The sequence below is a fragment of the Phasianus colchicus genome, chromosome 19 (genome assembly GCF_987193195.1).
Source record: "Phasianus colchicus chromosome 19, bPhaCol1.hap1.1, whole genome shotgun sequence".
Taxonomy (NCBI): Eukaryota; Metazoa; Chordata; class Aves; order Galliformes; family Phasianidae; genus Phasianus; species Phasianus colchicus.
Genome location: NC_143454.1, coordinates 11,568,061 through 11,589,023, shown reverse-complemented (window position 1 = coordinate 11,589,023; position 20,963 = coordinate 11,568,061). Strand labels below are relative to the sequence as shown.

The window sequence follows — 20,963 nt, the reverse complement described above, 5'->3', positions numbered from 1 at the left end:
AGAGGCAGAGGCTGCATGGGGACTGCAGCACACAGACTGCAGCTCAGCAGCAGCACAGCAGCACTGCTCCCACACTGCAGCACCTGCTCTGCTCCCCCGGCTCACACTGCAAACACTGCCCAGGGCTGCTCCTGAAGCAGGCAATGTTTTTCATTGGCAGTAACGAACAAATCATTGATTCAATGAATGAATTTAGTTGGTTTAAAGTTTTAATTTAAAGAAGATGACCCCTTCTAATCAGCTTGAGATTTTTATAAAAATTCACATTCTAAATCAGCTTTCACAGTTAAATAGACGGGGCTGATCCTTTGTGGAATTAAGCTACACAGAGCATTTGACTGACTTGGTTTCTGTATGTCTCAAAGAGTTTAAAACACTGCTTTGCTTAAAGTTCTACCTACTGGTACCTAATTACTACTGAACGTGTACAAGCATCTTCCCAAAAATCCAGCTGGGGGAGAGAAACACTGCTTTTCATAGCAACCTGCAGTATCAGAAGTCGTGACAATCAGGTGCTCAGAAAGGCCCTGCTGAAGCACATTTCTGTGGAGTGGTTTGCACAGGATTTGTGGGTTTTCTTCCCCAGCTGTACACTGAATTCAGCTCAGTGGCTGAATTAACAGCTAAATGCATTAGCAAAATACTCACTCTAAGTTTTTAGTTAAAAAAAAAAGAAGTCATGAAATAAATGCATTTTTCCCCCCTCCCACCCCCCAAACCACTCCCAGTTCTAAATCTGAAGGAGGGAATTAATAAAAACACATAAATGGATGCTTTAAAATACACAAAGTAAAAACTGAAATTTGCTATAAACCATTTGCAGAAGAGGCGAAGTAGCAGTTATACAAACGACACAAAATCTACTGTAATTCTTACATTAGTATAAAGTGATTTCACTGAAGGAATTATTTCAATATTTCACATTACAGTTAAGATAGGAGAGGTGTGCCCAACGCTGACACCCCGGTTAATATCATCTATCCTAGATTACACACGACAGTTTAAGAAAAGACCCTTAAATGATCTACACCTGTAACATCTTATTGGCTTAAAAAAAAAACAACAAATCACTTGCAATACCTCACAGAATCTTCACTTTAAAGCATGACCACCTTGTGAGAGTCCTTGTCAAATAACCTGCAGAAATAATGGAGCATCTTGCTATGAGTGCTCCCCTCACTCGCTGACTAGGCACCAGTCGGTTTCATCTGAGAAAAAAAATTCAAGTAAGACTAAGCTGTGCTGGCTTTTGAGAGTGTCTGCAGATGGTTCAGGTGCTGGAGGTCCAAACGTGCATTTGTTTTGCTATTTGGTGCACGTAACCAATGTCGGGTCTTTGATCTGGATCAGGATATATGCACATGCTGACCAGCTCCCGGAGCTGAAAGACAGACAGAAAGACATTGGAACAGAAATGGATCAGCTTATTTCTTACTGGCAGTGGATGTGGGGCTCCCCCGGATGGGAGCAGAGAGCCCTTCGTGCAGCTGTTGTGGCTGATGCTGCACACTTCTCTGCACCCCAGCTCTATGGAAGGACCACAGTTAATCTGTACACACATCTTAAGATACAGGATGCCCGAGTGTGGCTGTCAGAGCCCAGTGCTTCCTAGAGAACCTCTGTGAAGGAGAGACTGGTCATTGATTATGTTTAATAAATAAAATGCAGAAGGGCTGAAGTACCCCCCACCTCCCTACCCTCTTTATTGTGCACATGAAAGATTGTAGCTTTTAATTATACAGACACTGAAAGCTGCTCGTACCCCCGAGGCATAGGGAGAAACAGCCTTGAGCCTCTGATCTTCTCACATCCTCCCAGTAGCCACAGTGCCAATTATTTTAATGGTAATTAAAAGCATGACCCTACAGCTATCAAGCACACAGTTCAGCTGCATTACTGAATGTACCCAAATGAGGCCACAGCTCTGCCTCCTGAGCACTGGGTCGCTGTGGGCCCTGAAGCCATCCCAGCAGGAACTGGCAGACCCGACCTTGACGTGCAGCCACAACTGGTGCCAACAATTACCAGCGCATTTGTTTCTAAGACAGAAAACGAATCAGCTCCTCCAGATCATCATGAGATCTAGACTGGAGAAAAGGCCACAGCCAGGAGGCCATCACTGAAGGGCAACAACACCTGAGAGGGCATTCCTCAATTAATGCTTTGTCCCGTTCATGCACAACAGTGCTGCAAGGAAAGTATCTAGGGGGTCAGCTGGGCTTTGTTTGGGGGCACGTCACCAAGCACTCTGCTAGCTTAATTTGGCTGATGCTCATCTCTGCCCTGGGAAGAAGATGGAAAGGCAGCTGTCCCTCACCACTACTGAGCCTGCACCAGTGGCAATACTGGAATGGCCCAAAGAATCTGCTCCATCAGCCTAAGGAAAATGAACACGTTCACATGGGAACAGCCAACCTCCTGGCAGCACTGATTCCTGCTGGTGCAACTTACTGCTGCAGGAAGGCGCTGCCACTTTTTTCCCAAGCCCTGTAGCACGAGGGCTCCCACCCAGTGGCTCACCCTGCTCAGCTGCTGGAAGACACCAACCCACCTCTCCTTCAGTTCTGCACTCAAGAAGCATCTGAAAATCCAACCTTTAAAACCGGCACGAAAACAAATAGTGTTCATGGCAGAGACATGTTCTAAGACTCAGGAAATTAGAGCTCTTTGTGGTTCACATAGGCAGCAGCAGCTCATACAGCTACAGCCAAAGGCACAGCCCTCTCAGACTTCGTCAGGCATTCTGTTAATAGTGCATGAACACCATCTGGAGTCTGGTTCTCTGGGACCTGGCGCCTTTGAGCTTTAAACCATCCTTCTCACCCCGGACTGTATCACTACACTACACACACTCTTTAGCACTGCCAGAGGGAAGCAAACAGACAGTAATTGTAAAGACAGGAAACACATCTGTCAACTTACACTAATTCCTGCTGCCAGCAGGCATATCCTGAGCTGCACACTACAACAGCACGGCAAACGTGAATGCACAGAGCCGGGACGTGCTGCTACAGCTTGGTTAAAAATAATCCACTTTTCCACAACACTTCTCCAATTATCTTTTTGCAAGAGTTCCTTAGCAAGAGAGAACGAATGTAAACTGTGCAGCGGCCCAGAGGACAGGACAGCACCACGCTGTGACTGCCCAGGGATCGGAGCTGGCAGCTCAGTGTGGTGCAGGCAGACTCCTCTGAGCAGCTCAGCCCTGCACAGTCTATAGTTTAAAACGTAAAACAACATCTAAAATTACGTTAGCCTTTTCCTTTCAAACAGAAGGCACCAATGACTGAATGAAAAGTAAGGAAAACAGCTAGTTTGCCAAGAAAAAGGAAAAAAAAACAGAAAAAAACCAGCTCAAAAGGCCTTGCATAAAAACAACCCCCATGTCTGCAGCTCAAGTGCAACATCACAGAGCAAGCAATGCATAGCAGCAATTTTGTTTTTTTCAATACAGGTTTTTAAAATACAGTTCAGCTACTGCTCTCCATCCTTTGCTTTCATATACATAAAACCCAGACTTCAAAAATCCCCCTTATGCAGCTTGATTTACTGATGATTACCTTATTAAACTGTTTTCCTCTTCTCCCCATTTTAAAAAAGTAAAAAGAAAAAAAAAACTACTCCCTGTAACAAGCTGAAGACCACAGGAACAAAAATTTAAGCGTGGTTTCATGGTATGTTATTTTAAGCAAAGGGAGGCAAAGGAGAGGGCTTTCCCACGGTTCATTGTTGGTTTTTGCCAACGTAACAGACTTTCAGTCTCAAAATCCTCTCCATGTTAAGAAACCACATTAAGAAATCTTCCTTTCTGCCTTACTTCAATGTGCTGATATTCAGAGGCTCAGCAGCTCCTCAGGCAGCTGCAGGGCAGCACTGCACTCCCCACCCCTGCAGCCGGGATGGGGAGGCTCTTCCTCACACCCCCACCACTTCCCCTGCACAAATGCCCCCAATTTACCTTCTCAGAATAATGTTCAGCTGGGAGAGGCGGGTAGTCACACTGCTCTATTTTTTGGCAAAGAGAAAACAGGTTCATTTTATCTCCGTAGAAAGGACTCTGAAGAGCTGCCATCTGGAGAGAAAAACACAGAGAGCATTTCAGAAACGGAAAAGATGTAATAGCCCTCAGTACTAACGATTTGCAAGAGCAAATTCTGTTCTCTGATGGTGAGCAAGCAACGCTGCTGCTCCACCAGCCCATGGAACAGCTCAGCTGCTCGGAGCCGGACAGCCCCGCACCGCATCCCTGGGCCTCGGCACTCAGCGAGCTCCTCATGCTTCCCCATCACTGGTTATTTCTGCTGAAAATACTGCAGATGTGGGACACTGTCGGTGGGCAATTCCACAAGTATGCAGAAGAAATGTTCTCCTAATTTAAGTGAGAAATAGGATGCCTGTGCTGCAGGGCGACCCGTCAGACACCAACAGACGGCTATGAAAAACTGATACATACGATCACCTTCTGACAGAGCAGCTCTACTGTTCCTGATAAGGCTGTGGTATCAGCCCTCCTTGGATACTACCATGTTCAGAACTGCCAATGCATTTACTCTCTATCACTGGCAAATTTTTAATCAACTGTTACAAGGAATAAGTGGATTAATTTTGACTTTGGCTACCTAGAATAAAAAGAACCTTATAAATGTGAGTGATGCAGCTCTGCCTTAAAAACGGACCTCAAAACAAACATCCTCTCCTCCTGGAAATTTGCTGCTTAGGAAAGAACGTCCCAGGCAGATTTGGGAACCCAACCAGAGAACCTTTTCCTCATCAGCCACGTCTTCAGCCTCTTTAGATTCCGTTTTATTAATCCAGATTTGTGTCTCCAAACCCGCAACAGATGTCTGATGTAAACAGACCGAGCACACAGCACGGACAGCACAACTGAAGGCTACTGGTGGGAAAGAACTTCCAGCTCAGTACAGAGAGGTGTTTATCTAACACTGAAGTGCCAGAAGGAAACTGCATCTCTGCATGGAATATCATCTACACTGCAGGTTCTTGGTCAGGAAGTCTAAACGAACCCCAAACCATGAGCTTCAGGAGAACAGCCACTACAAGATGTGCTTTGAACCTACAAAGTGTGGCACAGGACACGTCCACTGTGGGGCAATGGTCCTGGAGGTGGCACAGTGGCAGGGCAGGCAGGAGCTGAGCCCCAGGGCCACACTGCCCACAGCCTCCACGCAAAATAGAGGGCGAAAAAGTGAAGGCACATTTCTATTATAGTCGTAATTGCTAATTAGAGACTGACAGCAAACTGCTCCATCAGTTACACAGAAGTGGAGAGAAAGGGGGTGACACTGGGAAGTGATGTCCCCCCATTCTGGCTGACACAGCTCCGACTACCGGCGCTGCGCACAGCACTTTGTGTGGCTTTGTTTGGGCTTGCTTCTGGCATTTTGATTAGAGCAATTACTGAAAGACAGCAAGATCTCCATTGGAAATGACCACCATGCAGGATGGCTGGTTAAAAAAATTCCTATGCAGGAATTGTTGGTGTTTAAATTGATGGTCTTGCCAGAACCACTGAAGTCACTGCTTGCAGCTACATTCCGGGAATTAACAACTTATTTTCATTCCCCGAAGTGATCTTGCTGACAGATTTCTACAGGAAGTGAGGGATGAAGACAGTTACTACTGTATTGATAAGATTTAATGACAATCACTGTACGATCATCAATGTCAAAGTTAAGCGGTGCTATCTGACATCACGGCCCAAACCCCTCACTGTTGTGTAAGGGATCCCACCGGACACGCACGTCTCTGACGGCAATTTGTGCTTTAAATCCCCCTGCAGTTATCTGCACAACGGATCTGAAGAAATATCAGAAGTGACTCATAACCAAACAAACATTGCTTCCTTACTTTTAAGCTAAATGGAAAAAGATTTTCATTACAAGAAATTAGTGGGGGGGAGGGAGGCTCTTTCAGAGATACGTGAACTTGATTTTTCATTTTCAAATATCTAATAAGTTTTAAAAGTCAAGTGGATGCTTATCTGGTGAGCACAAAATTGGGAACCTTCCAGTCCTTCTTGGAATACTCAAGCTCTCGAGCTCTTGCTCACAAAGTAAAGGCTTACCTACGTAGGAAGTACATTTAAAAATGCTTTGGATGCCAAATCTTTCACGTTATTACAGTACTGCTACTGTTCCGCACGCAATTAACTCAGCTCCTTGAAATACGAGGAGTACTAAGACTACCGTGCCATAAGGGGACCATATTGCCTGCAACAAAAACATATCTTAGCACTACGCTAAATATTTCTCTCTGCATAAATCTGGAGTCCTTCCCTAGCAGTGCCCTCAGTCTCAGAGATGCCTGTACCCAACGTGGGCCCTTCGCTATTGGCAGCCTGGGTTAAGCCTCACACATTGTGGCAGAGCCCACGTCCTCAACTCAACACCCTGTGCTGGGAACTCCTGGTGAGGTCTGATAAACGACACAAAGCTGGAATTCTTCAAAATTGTAACTGACTTGGTTGAAGCTCAGGTCCTTTCCCCTTGCTCCCACTTAAAAGAGTCTCTGCACTCTTTTTCAAATGGCTACACGAGACCCAGGTACACACAGCTATGTTTTATGACCCTGCTTTTCATCAGAAATTCATCCCAGTATTTCATTAGAGGTGCTACAAACAAAGCCATCCTCCATTGAAAACATCAGCTTTTCTACAGCTTGCCGCTGTTGCTTCAGCTTCCAAACTCCTGAATTCTTTCTCTACAGCTGAGAAGAATCTGAGGACAGGCACAGAAACACGAGGTTTAAGCTCCCTCTTCTCCACGTACCTCTGATAAACACCTTTGGCCGGGCTGCACCGCTGCCCCACGTGCACACAGCATGGGCTGAGACTGCACCGATCGCAGTCATGGAGTTCCCAGCACCTCTCTGCACAACCACACACAGCTCACAACAAATCAGCACCCACCGAGCCGCCGGGCTCAGCGCTCAGTCGTGCACTAACAGCAGCAGTTTGTTCTTTGAGACAAACATCCTTCCCACAAGGAGATAACAGTGACAAGCACTGAACTCCTGCCAGGAAGAGATCTATTATCTGGGCATTTACTTTTATACCCTCTTGTCCCAAAAGGCAGTTTTTTAAACCAGCTGAATGACGTGCTTAACTATCATTGCTTTCATAGCTGCTCACTTGCAAAACAATTTGCATTCCTGTTTTATTCTCTCATTCTGTGTGGTTATAAGAAACTGCAATGAGGAACAAAATCTCATCTGTTCACACAATTTCAAGTAACTCAGGAAAGCATGACCCTGACATTCAGAGCTATATTTCCCAATGAGGATGTGAGCTGTAGCTTTATAATTCAACATGCCAGGGATTTCCCATCCTCAGGACCAGGATAAAACTTTGCAAATGCTGACTTGCACCTTCACTTAGATTCAAAAAATGATATATGCATTTAAAATGATAAGTGACTACAATATTGTTCTGACTCCTGCTAGAAACAGAATCACAAAGTTCAGAGTGCTGTGACAGAATCCTAGTGCTTCTTTTTAAAATGCATGTACTTGTAAAGAAAACCAACTGGCTTTTAAGAACAGAGTTACAAATCATGCAGTTCAATCGAGGAGTGCCCACTCTCTCACCCCACCTTTGTCTATAGGACAACTGGAAAATACCCCAGCTGAGCTCTGACACAAGCAGAGAAATGGTGATTTCACATTACGTAAAAACTCTGCTTTTCTTCATTGAAAGCTCTCAGAGTTAAGATATTCCAATTAGTCAGAATTCAATTAAACAAACCAGTGGCTTACATTCAAATGAATTTTCTATTTGTAGAACAAATGGTATTCAGGAGAAAACTACGAATATGCTGCCCTAATTACTCTGCTCACAGTGGGAAGAATGAATACAGTAAACTGGCTTCTTTGTGTCTATATCCTCAGCATCCACCGTGACCCGCTACATTAACTTTGCACAGGCGCTGCGTGGCACAATTCCCTCGTTGTTCACGCTCACAAATCACGCGATGAACACGAAGAGTTAATTTCTCATAAGGTTTCTGAACAAATAAGAGAAAATAACTTTGACCTACTCAACTGCTGACTCACTGTACTGTGTAGCTAAGACAAATGGGAAAAGAAGATGGTACTTACTTCATACAACAAACAGCCCAAAGACCAGATATCGGATTTAAAGTTATAGCCGTTTTCATGTATTCTTTCTGGGGACATATAGTATGGAGTTCCCACTGCAAAGAAAATGAACAAATGAGGAGTTACCACGCAAGAAAGAGACGGTGCAACCTGCGCTGTACAGAAATGAAGGATGAGGATTAGCAGAAACAGCTCACAGAAGTCTGGCACAAGAATTTGGAAAGAAATTATGCTTTCAAAGGCATATTCTCACCTAGAACCAAAAATACAACCACATGAACAGCTGATGACTGCTGAACATTGCTGAAAGCATTTTTTCTATTTCGGAAATCTGAGGAAAGCTTTCCTCCCTCCTGAGCCACCACTGCATCTCCCATGGGCAGAGCCACCATAAAATGATGGTTCACTCAGCAGCAGAGGAAGCGATGAGTTACACATCATGGATGTACAGTGCTGCAACACGGATCCCAGAGCAGCACAGCACTCAGCGTTCACTTGCAGCACAACAGCCCAGCTCAAGATGATGGGGTGCCCTTGCTAAGAGTTTGGGAGACCACTGGCTGGAGCAGGGAGGTGCCAGCGACAAACCTGACACAGGACAGGTACAGCTTTCTGGAAGAACCAAGAGAGTAATTCCAAACTTTTAAACGCTGTTCCAGCTCCAGTCCCATGAGGAGCTGTTGGATTTCCATGTACTTCCAAAAGTCTGTATTTTATCACAAGAAATTTACTACAGCATTTTGGACAGGACTTGCAGGAAATTATTAATAAATTCCTTACCTCAAAAAGGCTCTTTTTAAAATCCTAAATAAGTTTCAGTTGTGGTACTGAAAATACAAGACATCCTGGAAGTTTCAGCTACATCAAATAAACCTCAGATACATCATTTATTAAAACATCCAAGGGCTTTCTATGCTCTCTCCTTCCTCATGCTTTCCCATCCTCTGTCAGTTTTTTTTTCTTTTTTTCCAGCATCCATCTCTTAATTAAAGACCTTTCGCACAAGATGGCAAATGTTTATTCTGCCTGTAACTTGTAGTTTGCCATTTCTTCATCCAAAGCCCTGACTGCAGACAGCTGAAAGATTCCTGAACAGATGAACAGTGGTGCTGGAGGCAGAGGGGGGAGAGCTGCACCACCTTCCCCAGCTTTCCTAAGGGCTTTGCACACAGAAGGAAACAAATTACTTCTGGACTGGAATGCTCCTGAAAGGCAAAACCCCCCCAGAGAGACACAGGGCCCAGCACAACACGGGGCGCTGCCGCCATCAGTGTGAGACCCGAGCAAAATCACCTCAGGCTCCAGGAGCTTAGAGCACGCTGCATTAAGTAAATAGGTGAGTCCAAAACTTGGCTGCACTCCCATCATCCACAGGATCGAAACACGGGCCACAAGCCCATGGAGACAGGCACTGATATTTCACTGGTAGACACCCATACAGATCCAGATTTGTGTAGAAGAGCTGCACTTGGTTAGAGTAGCACTGACTCATTTTCCTCCTTAGAGCGATTTGTTACATGAACATACATGTTATATGTTCTTGGTTTGGAAGTCTCCATTAGACACAATCACATAAGTCACATCCCAACTTTTTAAGCCAGTGCTTCTTCTCTTCTCAAATCTGAAAGAAACCTACCAGACTAGATGAAGAGACACCTACATGGAAGAGGCCTGCCATGACCAGCAGCAAGTAAAGGAGCAGGGCTGCAGCACAGAGCCACAGGAGCGAGCATGGAGCCCATTCCAGCTCTTCCTGCCCAACGTCTGCGCGCTCTATAGCACGTGGTGCCAGTGGCGGCCTCCAGCAGTAGCTGTTCTTGCTATCAGTTATTCTGGGTCACTGCGTGACAAGCTCAGAGCAAATAACAACGTGTGGGCTCTAAAGTTACGGTCCTGCCTGCCATGTTAGCAGGGGTCTGCTTGGTAGGCTAAAATTGTCGTTTCAGATAATGCCTTAAAACAACCTTCGATCAAAGCAAAATGACAGGGTTTGTAACACGGATGAGTGCGTTATAGTCCAGATTTGATTTTTTGTGCATTAGTCTGTTCCATTATACTAATAGGTCTGCGGAGCAGTCCATGCCTGATCTGATTTTATGAAGTCTACCTTGCACATTTACCTATCATTACTGTAGTGTTGTCAGCAAATATACGAACAAGCAGGGCTCCGCATTTCAGAACTGATGCATTAATTTTTAAATAGCCGTCATGATAAAAGACTGACAAGCCCAATTCTCTTTATGGCCTGTCCAACATTACGTGGGAATCTCCTGTAATGAGCATCTTCTAGAAAACCGCACAAGACTTCCAATGCAATCAGTCAGGACTCACCATTGCATCACATTAGTCAATTTGACAAGAACAGTCTAATCGGAGACTATTAATCAGAAACTTTCTTTGGCATTTGCCCAGCTGAAAATACAGAATATTGTTCAGATTCAATATTAATCACCAGCTGCTAGAGTAATGCCTTTAAAGTTACAAAGGTTGCAGAGCCATAGAAAAGATTATGACTAAGCAAGCATCTTCCTATTCTATTCCTGGAAGTCAAAGCACTTCGCTTGAATACCAGCCTGCCTCAAAGATCTCAGAACAACATCTCTTCCTACCCCCCTGAGCACTGCGTGTGCAGCTAAAACACCCACATGGACCAGAATGGCTACGGTGCAACATCCAAGGGAGGGAAGCGCTAATTATTCTGAGTGAGATGAAAAGCAGTCTCTTGTTTCTCCAGGAAAACACGCAGGCAAAGGCAGAGAAGTTATTTCTGAAATAAAACTCACATAGCTTTGCTCCAAAACAAGAGTATGAACCAAACAGAGAATGGTGCAGATCCAGCAGCCACCGAGCACGGATACCCCGCACTGAGTTCCCAAACCTGCCCCAGGAACACCAGGTGCAGAGCTGCATTGCCTCCAATGCAGCAAGGCGCTCAATATGTAGGGAAGATTTTGCTCAATGATCTTGAAAACATTCTTCAGCTTGAATCAGAGGATCAGAGGAGTTTTGTTGTGAAAGTGACAGCGGATGAGTTTGTATGTACAAAATTGTTATTTTCTAAACAAAGCTTCCCCCCGCACAAATACAGTTCAGCCAGGCATCAATGCTCCCCATGAAATTTATACTTGGCTGCTCACAGGCAAAAATAAGAGAAAATCTGATCCATGTTTTTAAGCTACTCTTACAAAGAGCCTCACTCACTGAACGTAGCACTGCACAGATCGGTCTCTCGCAGCACTGCTCTCCCACACCTCGGGCAGACCGCCAGCACACCGAAGTCAGCGCAGAACATTTCCCACTTTTCTCATAGTCTCTCTACGTTTCTTAAACAACATTATAAGACGTAGGCATCTCTTGAATCTAATCAAAATCCATAGCCACATTTGGCTGAAAAATACAAAACCAACTGATAAGTTGCTTTGCTTTTTACCCACCGCTTTACTTTTCCACAGCAGGCAACAAAGTTCTGCCTATGAAAGAACCTAACAAGTTCTGACCTTTTTTGTATCTTTACAGAATATTCCCAGTTTCAAACCAAGAGATATCAGAACACATGGGCCTCAAAGGGGTAATGGTGATTAAAGCACTCCTTCCTTTCAGAGATGCTCCGCTCCTGTCAAAACTAACTTTGTCATGGTTTCAAGTACTTGTGATTTTTGAAACGTGTTCATTACAAATGAAAAAAAAAAAAAACAACCCAAAAAGCCAGTGATGCCATCCACGAGTAACATTGTTGTTAAAAACAAACACAACTAAAACAGTTTAAAGGTAATAACACAATACCTTCTAAGCAACTAGCTTAACTTTAATACTCAGGACACATTTTAACATGTGCCATGACATTATGAAAAATATTTTAGTAGGTTTTAATACCTGGTGGTGCAAATACTGCAGGGAAGCAGTTCTGCCTGTAAGGGCACTGCTCCCACCTGCCTCATCTCTCCAAACAAGCTCACGGGCTCCCAAGAAGTCTCAGCATTATTTCATTTGTCTGGTTTTAAGTATCAGTTGCCAAATGTTTGCATTATTTGGGAGATATTTCCAGATATTTTCATAAAAGAATAGTCCGGGAATCAGAACAACTTCCAGGCATTAATTTTGGTATTCTGTCCTATTTGCAGGAGACTTCATCTATCCCTAGTCCTCTGTGATCTGCGAGAAGACACGAAGCTTCCCATGTTCTCAGCTGTCAAGAATAAGCTTCTTTTGACTGATGAAGAAATATTAAATAACAAAAACTAGATATGATACAGCTTTTCTTTGCATTGGGATTATAAAATGAACAAACAAAAGCAGCAACGGAAACCTGAGCAGCTCAGCTCAGAGAAACCATAAGAGCATCTCAGCCGCTGCTTCCCCTGCTTCAGCCGTGCATTAGTGGCAGAAGCACTGAAGATTTGTGAGTGCCAGACAGGAGATGAGCAGGCTGTGTCCCACGCCCTGGCAGAGTATGTCAAGCAAAATAAAAATGAAGCTGTAGACAAAAGAATTGAAATGTACCTTAAATTACTTCAAACCGCAGTGAGGTACCAAGGCTAATTGTCTCAAGAGAAACAAAAATTAATCTACTTATTCCTACAAAGAACATTTTCTGTATAGTATTTCAGCTGTTCCTAGGAGATTGTTGATTTAAGTTCTCTATTTTAATTTTTTTTTTAAATTACAGACACAACCTGACGTGACTTTTAGTCACACTTCTCAACACGGCGGTACTGCAATATACCTGCAGTAACTCTGCAGCAATTGTTTCTTACACAAACAGCACCTCAGGAACACATCCAAAAGCCAAAGTTTCTCAAGATGTAATGCAAGGAATATTGTCTGCTGTAATATTAGGGAGATTTCTTATGTGTGTCTCTATCTCTCAAAAAAACCAAAAAACCCCTCAAGTCCCCCCCCAGGGTACTCATACTTTGTTTCAGATGACAAACTGGCTCAGCAAGACAATAAAAATAAAGAAAAAAAACCAACAAACAATCTATTTACAAATGAGTTCCTCTCATGGCCTCATGACTGCAGAGTTGCTCCCCATTCACCTGCACATCCAACAGGGAACTGGGGGATCTCTTCTGCATTTATTGCATTTATTGTATTTATTGATCCTCCTACTAAAATAAAATCTTTCCTTTTGTTGTTAAATTTCCCAAAGTCCATGCAGTGTTAAATGCTCCCTATTCATAATGCCACTGTAATATTTATAATATTCAGAAGCAATTAGGCTTTACAACAAAACCCAACAACGAGGCAATTCTAACGTGCCTGTTAGTCACACCGTAGCTGACCAGATCTGCCTCTGGATGCCCTTCTCAGAGATTAGCAAATTAAAGACCGGACACAAACAGGCACTGCCAACAAAGCCGGGCAGAGCAGGACGTCCCGGCCCTGGGAGTGCTGAAGCAAGAAGGACGGCGAGCAGCGCGGGGAGCACGGCCTGGGACGAGGTGCTGCCAGCTGTGCCACACGGCTGCTCTGGGGACACAGCGCTGTGCAATGGGGGGAAGAACACTGGGGATGCAGCAAAAGGCAGCGGCCGTGGGCAGGAGATGCCCAGCTCCCAGAGCAGCCATCCCACGCCACACGGGGCTCGCCAGCCTCTCCTGAGCTGTGTACGAGCAAATCTTTCATTTTTCTCTCATTACCCCGGCATGTACTGTCACTTAATTTTTATGTATGCAATCCTTCCTGACAAATATGATCTGCTGCCTGGTAATCCATCTGACATTCATTCTGCTCCTTGCTCTAATTACAGCTCCTATCCCCAGCGCGGTGGCCCGGTGGTACACCTGTCAGACGGGTCACGGTGTGGCCGAATGGCCCTTCATGTCGGCCCGATATTGGCAAATGCAAGGGAGAGAGAAATGAGATGGCTCCATTCGCACAGCCCTGCGCCGGATTCATGGGTCAGCAGCCAGCAGCAGGCCCAGGCCGGTTGCCGGGGCAACAGGGCTGCGCTGAGCGCCCAACTCAGCCCGGCCTGCGCTGCCATCCCTCATGGCTGCTGACACAAATGTCCTCATCGTGCCAAAACAAGGATCAGAAGCTTTCCTGCTGCCACACAGCCTATGTGCCTGGCAAACGGATGATAAACAAATAAACACAGCTTCAAGCGTGCAATACTTTCTCTGACTGCAAACACACTCCTTTCACGAGCAAGGGCTGTGACAGCAGTCTGCCCATCCCCACACAGCACACACTGCCTCCAACTCTGCTCACTGCTGCCCAGCAATGCTCTGCATCCCACCCAGGATGCAGATGGTGAGGAGGGGCAGAGGAGGCCCACTCTTCCCATCTCTTCCCATTTCCTCCTAAGAAGCTCTCAACAGTGAGGAGCAGTGCTGGTGATGACCACGGGCCGGGAAGCTGGCTGCACGTGGCTTCCTGGCCCCAATTTTTTCTTATTAATGTAGTAAGCACAGCAGTCAGCCTAGATAACATCACATGATTAGACAGTCCCATTTTTGCCTGTTCAGATGATGAGGTTATAACTTTCTGTGAAGAGGATTCATTTTAACCTAGTGAGTTTAGTGCACGTATCCTAGGATAAGCTGATGCAAAAGGAAATCTAGCCTTTTATGAAAGTTAACTAGAGAAATGAATAAGCTTCTTCCAAGCACACAAAATAAGGCATCCATCTTCCTTCTTCGTGCACTGAGAAGCCCCAGTGTCATTAGACACTCAACTAAGTTTGCATTCATATAAAGAAACAACAGAGCAAGAGTTGCAACAATGGAGGAACTTGAATGGGTGAGGACAAACAGGGAAACAAAGAAGTTCTGTGTTCCAAAATCAACAGAGCGCGCTACATGTGGGAGCGCTGACTGTGCTGAGAGACAAGGGTCCTCCTCTGCTGAGCACGGAAGGCATGACTCAACAGACACGTCAACACAGATGGAAAACGAGCCACCTCTCCAGTGTAGGCACTTAGGGCAAAACTAACAATTATGAAAGATTTTATACTGTAAGCCAAAGAATGAGCTCTGTATACCATACACTTCCACAGCACTGTAATTAATGCTAATAGTAAAATTTTTATGAAGTAGTTTCCACGTAGTTCCTTCACGTTAACAAACAATCATTATTTATCACTTGATTCATGCTGAAATACATTCTCCTTAAAGGAAAGGATTTGTCCTAAGCACTTCAATTTGTAGACAGAAGAAAACATGAAACAAAATATTTTTTTTAGGAATTCTCCTACAGGACGTGAGAAAAAGCATACAGCCACTCTGGTTTCCTAGAGCTTTTACTTTCTCCTGTAACAACAGGCAAAGAACAGGCACGGAGGTTCATTTGTGTAAGAAATCAGTTTGCTTTGCCAGCTTTATAGACAGCTTACTTTCTAGAAATCTTACTGGAATTGTAATTTTAAAATGGTGCAAGAAGTTACTTCTCTGCAAACAGATGAGAAGGTAACACTATTACTTAAACACAGTATGTATATTGTTCACAATTGTTTTTGCTTTTTCCCATTGACTTGTCCAGAAAACTTCCTATCTCTCTGATTCCATGACAAGGCCATGGGCTTCAGAGGGAGGGAAAGATAAGCAACAGATATCTTACAACCTTTTACAACGACGTATAATTTTGCTTATAAGGGAACTCTGAAATCTGCCTGAATGAAACCACTCCAAAAATGAAAAATCGGTCAGAGAACAGTTCACTGTTGTAACAGAAGGCTACCTCCAGTGATGCCCTGCAAGACACCTGGTAGCCCAAGTTCTGTTGAATATCCACTAATTGTGGGAATGCTGCTGTTCTTGTGGATAACAAGAACCTGAAATGAACCAAAGCATAGCAGAGTACAGAATAAAATTTCAGAGAGATAACTATCAGAGTCTGAAAGCAGCATACAATTCAGCAAGAATGAAAGCAGAGAAAGCAAACTATGCTTTGGCAGAAACAAAGCTGCACACACAGCAGAGCAGGAAAACAACCTTCAGATACATGGAAGGCATTAAGAAAACTTGGATCTATTAAACTGATGCTGAATTTCAAAGTGAAGTCCCTCTTTGGAACAGACAAACTCTGAGGGCCTCAAATACCTCCCTCACCACAGACAACATCACAGTCCCTGCTCAGGGGAAGACAGCTGAGCAGCATCTGCCAAAAAACAGTAATGGTGCAACATCTAATTCTGGTAAGCAGAGTGCAGGCAACTATGCTATTTAGGGTGGAAAAGCTGCAATTGTTACATTTGCTGTAAATCACACCTTTAATAGGCCAGACATTCCAGGGGAAAAAAAAAAACAAAACAACAAAACCATCAAGTGCAAGTTCTAAAGCAAAAAAAAAAAAATTAAGAATTTTTATAGGAATATTCCATCTGTTTCAATACCATTCAAAAAGGAAATCAGAGAAAACAACGTATGTGCCCACCAAACCAAACTTGTCATTACAGGACAATAGATACCACTTCCTTTGAACATCACAGTTGACAACTGTACAGCAGTACTCACTTACTGATGAGAAGAATCATCTTACCTAAGGAATGTGCTGCAGTGGTTTTAGAACTAAAAAACCGGCCTAATCCAAGATCTCCCAGCTTCACCACCCCTGTGGCTGTTATAAACACATTGGCTGGTTTTATGTCTGCAAGAAGAAAAAGGTAGAAGGTCAAAGTCACAAAAGGTTATTTGGTTCTAATACTGCAATAGAAGCATAGCCTGGAGCATTGCCTGTACAGGACAGACTCGAACAGAACCGTGTTTCCTTGCAGCTTTGATAGGCTGAGTCTTTTAAGACTTCAAGTTCCATACATACACAACAGAGCACACTTCTCAACACACAAAAAATACCAGCAAGGAAAAGTGATTGGAAATAGCGTCACACAATAGCAGCAACCTCTTTAACGGATGTAATCAATCAAAGCAATGCTGAGTTGTTCCCCAAAGGAAGCAAACAATTTTCTGCATGAAACAGTACTGCCCACCACCCACAAATTACTGTCCTACTACACTTAAATTCTGGGCTCTGTACAGCCCATTTTGCTTGTGTACTGTAAAAATCACCAGATCCCTGGTTTCCCAAGAAGTCACGTCAGGCTAAAAGTTAGGGAGGCTCTTTCTCACAGTTAGAAAAGACTAAATGTACAGGATTCCACATTTCAGTTACCTACAGTACAAGCAATTCAGGTACAGATCAGCTACACGAGGGGTGGAAAGAGGAGCAAAAATGGTACAACCCTGCTAAAAAACTGGTTAAGTTTTTCCAAGAAGGAAAGAAACAGCAGAAGCAGAAGAGGCTGGCATTAGTGCCTTTGCATATCGGCACCTCTTGGGTCAGGTCCTTCACTAAGCATTTCATTTACACTAAAGAAGCAATGTAATTTTTTTTATAAAGTTCAAAGCAAAAAGTTCTAAGACAAGAGATTCAAAATAATTAACAGAAATAGAGAACAGGCAATCAGAGTGTGGGACACACTTGTATTAATACTTGAGAAAATCTTGCAAGAGAGGAAAACTCTCCTGAACTCTCTAAGGTCACAACTAATATAATGAAGACTATTTCTTAGAGAGCTCACTGTATCCAGTAGTCTCAGCATTTTACTTCTGACACTTTTCTAATGGCATGTTTGACACTTCTACTCAATATCAGTGTCTGGAATACAAAGCAGCTCATCTTCCTAATAGCACACTCACTTCGGACTGAATCCTTTAACAATGAGGCAAAAAGACAGAAGGAGAAATCCATCTTGCAAGCTCCAGCCTCTCTAAACATGCATTGGCTGAACATCAGCATAATTGTTTTTGAATGTAGGCGCTTACTAATTGGAACATTATATTATTATTCAGTGAAAAGAGACTGAATTAATGTTACCTCTGTGCATCACCCTGCGGGAGTGCATGTGTTCAACCGCACTGCATAACTGCACAAAATATTTCCACACCGTCCTTTCTGGGATTAACCGTTTCTGCTTCTTAAAATACTGAGAAAGGAAATAAATAAAAGATCAGTGAAAAAGCAACATATCTGACTTGTTCCTGGACTCGCGTGCATCAGCTGCCAGTTGCTCATGTCTTCCAGATCTGCAGCAGCATGACTTTTTTTCTGATTAGCTTTAACTCCTCTCTGTATGCAAACTTCAATGCAGTTCACTAATTAACAACTATTACGAAAAATACGCTTAAATAGGTTTGACATTTTTGAATGGACACCAATTATAATCAGCATTAATCTCCTTAATTACCTTGCAAAACATATTTAATGCCTCAAAACAACAAATGTCTCAAATATTTTGCCTTAAGTAACAAAAGATCATTAAAAAAAAATCTCATAAACATTCATTATCATACAGTCTATTAACAACAAAGAAATGTGCTTCCTCTTCTAAGAAGATGGCCATAGCATCAATAAAGTATCCGTATTTCTTCCATGATCAGGTGGGATAATATATTCCTTTTCATGCATAATAGGAATATGAAATTAACTGAAGTATCTCCAGTGAGATGCAAAGACACTACTGATCAAGACACACATGGATTTGGAAAGAGACAGTTTTTATGTGCATTTATGCAGCGTCAAGTACAGCCGAGTCCAGATTCTATGGACCTCTGGGTGCTAAAGACTCTCAGATAAAATAATCATAAACATGATGCACGAATAAGGAGCGGTGCAGCACAGGGATGGTTATTTCCAATACGTCAGTCTTCCTCCCCAGTAACTTATTACAGACAAATAACCAGTCATACACTGCAGTGAAGGCTAAACATGATGCACCTTCAATGTCTCCATTTCAGGACTGCACTGCAGCTGTGCACATCATGCAAAGTACCACAGCCTCCTCCAATGCTTCCCAAAATTGCACTACTTCCAATTATTGGTCCCTGACTTCTCATTGCTTCTTCCTGTGCTAGACACCGAGCACGTTCTTCCTCTGGAGCACTAACAAAATCCACTTCCAACACACTTGCAGTGGTTTAAGATTTACCCTCAGCCTTTGATATATAAGGTATTGCAGGATAACAACCAGCTCTGAAACGCTGTACATCCTTCTAGCACTCCACAATCACATTTCTTTTGCATCATACCCTTGAGAATTTCAGTCAGCAGCATGCAGGAGCAAGAATAAAGGAAGGAAATTGGCTGTTGCCCCTTTCTGCATCTCGTGCTTTTTCCTCTCAGTACAGACATCTGATGTCCGTTGTCACATTTTGTATTTTATGTGAAATGCTGTTACTGGTTCGTGTTTGACTCAAGTAATGGCAAATTTTATTTTGCACATCAGCTGTGAAGGGGCACGACCATGCAATTCCCCAGGCAGCAAGTCTGACAGCTTGCAACAGTTTCAAACCAAAACTTGATAGAGAGCACAGAGGAATTACAGAGGGTGAAGGATAAAGCGTTATATACATGATAATATTATTTAATTTTCAGTAAAGTATTTAAGAGTGGATATGCAAGACCACAAGTGATAATTTTCTAAATGTCATGTCCAATAAGACTTGTCTGACATTTACAAGAGAGCCCCAACTCTCCAGTGGGTTATCCAGAGGCACTCCCTTACATCAGCTTTACAATTCCTCATAAATAATGCAGGCAACAGGGGCGTGACAAAGACAGTCCCTGTTTTTATCACTCTCACACCTTCAGAGCTCTGCTGCTGCTGCTCCCACCGCCTCTCCAACACTGAAAATCCTCACGTAAGCCTGAACTCCCCAGGGCTGGTGGTGCTGCAGAGGAGTGGGCAGCAAACCCGGGTTCAGCAGCTCTGCTTCCAGCTGTGCTCAGGAGGAGAATTTAATTTCCTCCTGGTGTTGGTGAGTATTTCATTTATTTTTTTTTTTTAATGATGGGAAACAAAACAAATAAACATCTGAATTCAAATATTTGCACCACTGAAAGGCATGGTTTATACGACTCAGGAAAGGCCCTGAGCATTCTCCCCACTCATGTGACAAAGGTGTGGGAGAACAGACCGGACCTGGGAGCACTGGCAGAGAGAATATGTGCTATGCTGCCTCCAGATATGAAACACGTAACTCCTGTATATATGACATAAAAATAATTTTATGGTAATTAAACAGCCAATTCTGACAGATGAAAAAATGCATTCATCAGTAAGAAAGGTTTTAAACTAAAAGCTGAACACTGGGGAGAAAAAAAAAAAAAAATCAAGTATTTCCCATGATGATTTCTGACAATTATGTTGGTAAAACTTCTTGTAAGCTAAGATTTAAAAACAAGACAAAGACCTGCAGGCCCAGGAAGACAGCAGCCCTAACTGTGCCCTCACAGACCCAGCACTGCTACCAAAGGCCTGTGACAAACTGCAGGTTTCCTACGGGCTGTTGGGAAGAGGAAAGCTCAGCATGAGAAGAGCTTGGTCCTGGGATCTGCCCCAGTCTGGTATCTGGAATTCTTCATAAAGCTCCACTCTTGGCTGCAGGTAACCAAGCGAGGCTCTCAGCATTCAGGAAGGAATGACAGGAAGCTCTGGTTCTGCTCTCCTGCTGCCCTCCCCAGAAGCTGCTGTGCCCCAGCACACTCACCCCAGGCACTTCCCTGAGAGGGAGCACATTTTCATGGGAAGTGTAAATCTAGCCACTGACTGTGGACTCAATGTGTAACTTGTTTGACAGCCTTTGGCCTAGTGCCTCATAGCTCTGCTGGCAAAGAAAACAAATCTGTTAATAAGATATTTTAACTGTGACAACAAGGAGGAGGAGAACTTTCCAAACATTCATTTATGATAATTACAGAATAATGATGGCAAAAAAACAGGTAAAACACTGAGAGAAGGTTGAGAGTGCTAACAAACATGATATAACACATCTGTTCTCACAAGGGATGTATGTCTAAAGATTAACATGTCAAAGAAAATATAAAAGCAGGTGGTAACAGCTTAACTA

At 43.5% G+C, this 20,963-nt stretch overlaps 1 protein-coding gene across 4 annotated transcripts in view; it reads right to left on the bottom strand.

Annotated features, from left to right (window-relative positions):
* Positions 1–1,071: 1,071 nt before the first annotated feature.
* Positions 1,072–20,963, bottom strand: part of NEK6 (NIMA related kinase 6) — a 45,421-nt gene continuing 25,529 nt past the window's right edge. For all 4 annotated transcript variants that reach the window (XM_031601969.2, XM_090121515.1, XM_031601968.2 and 1 more), the window contains exons 6-10: positions 17,932–18,040; positions 16,597–16,704; positions 8,116–8,210; positions 3,959–4,072; positions 1,072–1,381 (exon numbers count right to left, since the gene is read on the bottom strand). In XM_031601969.2, the coding sequence (XP_031457829.1) occupies positions 1,271–1,381; positions 3,959–4,072; positions 8,116–8,210; positions 16,597–16,704; positions 17,932–18,040 (537 nt within the window). In that variant the 3' untranslated portion in view covers positions 1,072–1,270. The remainder of the gene's footprint in view (positions 1,382–3,958; positions 4,073–8,115; positions 8,211–16,596; positions 16,705–17,931; positions 18,041–20,963) is intronic.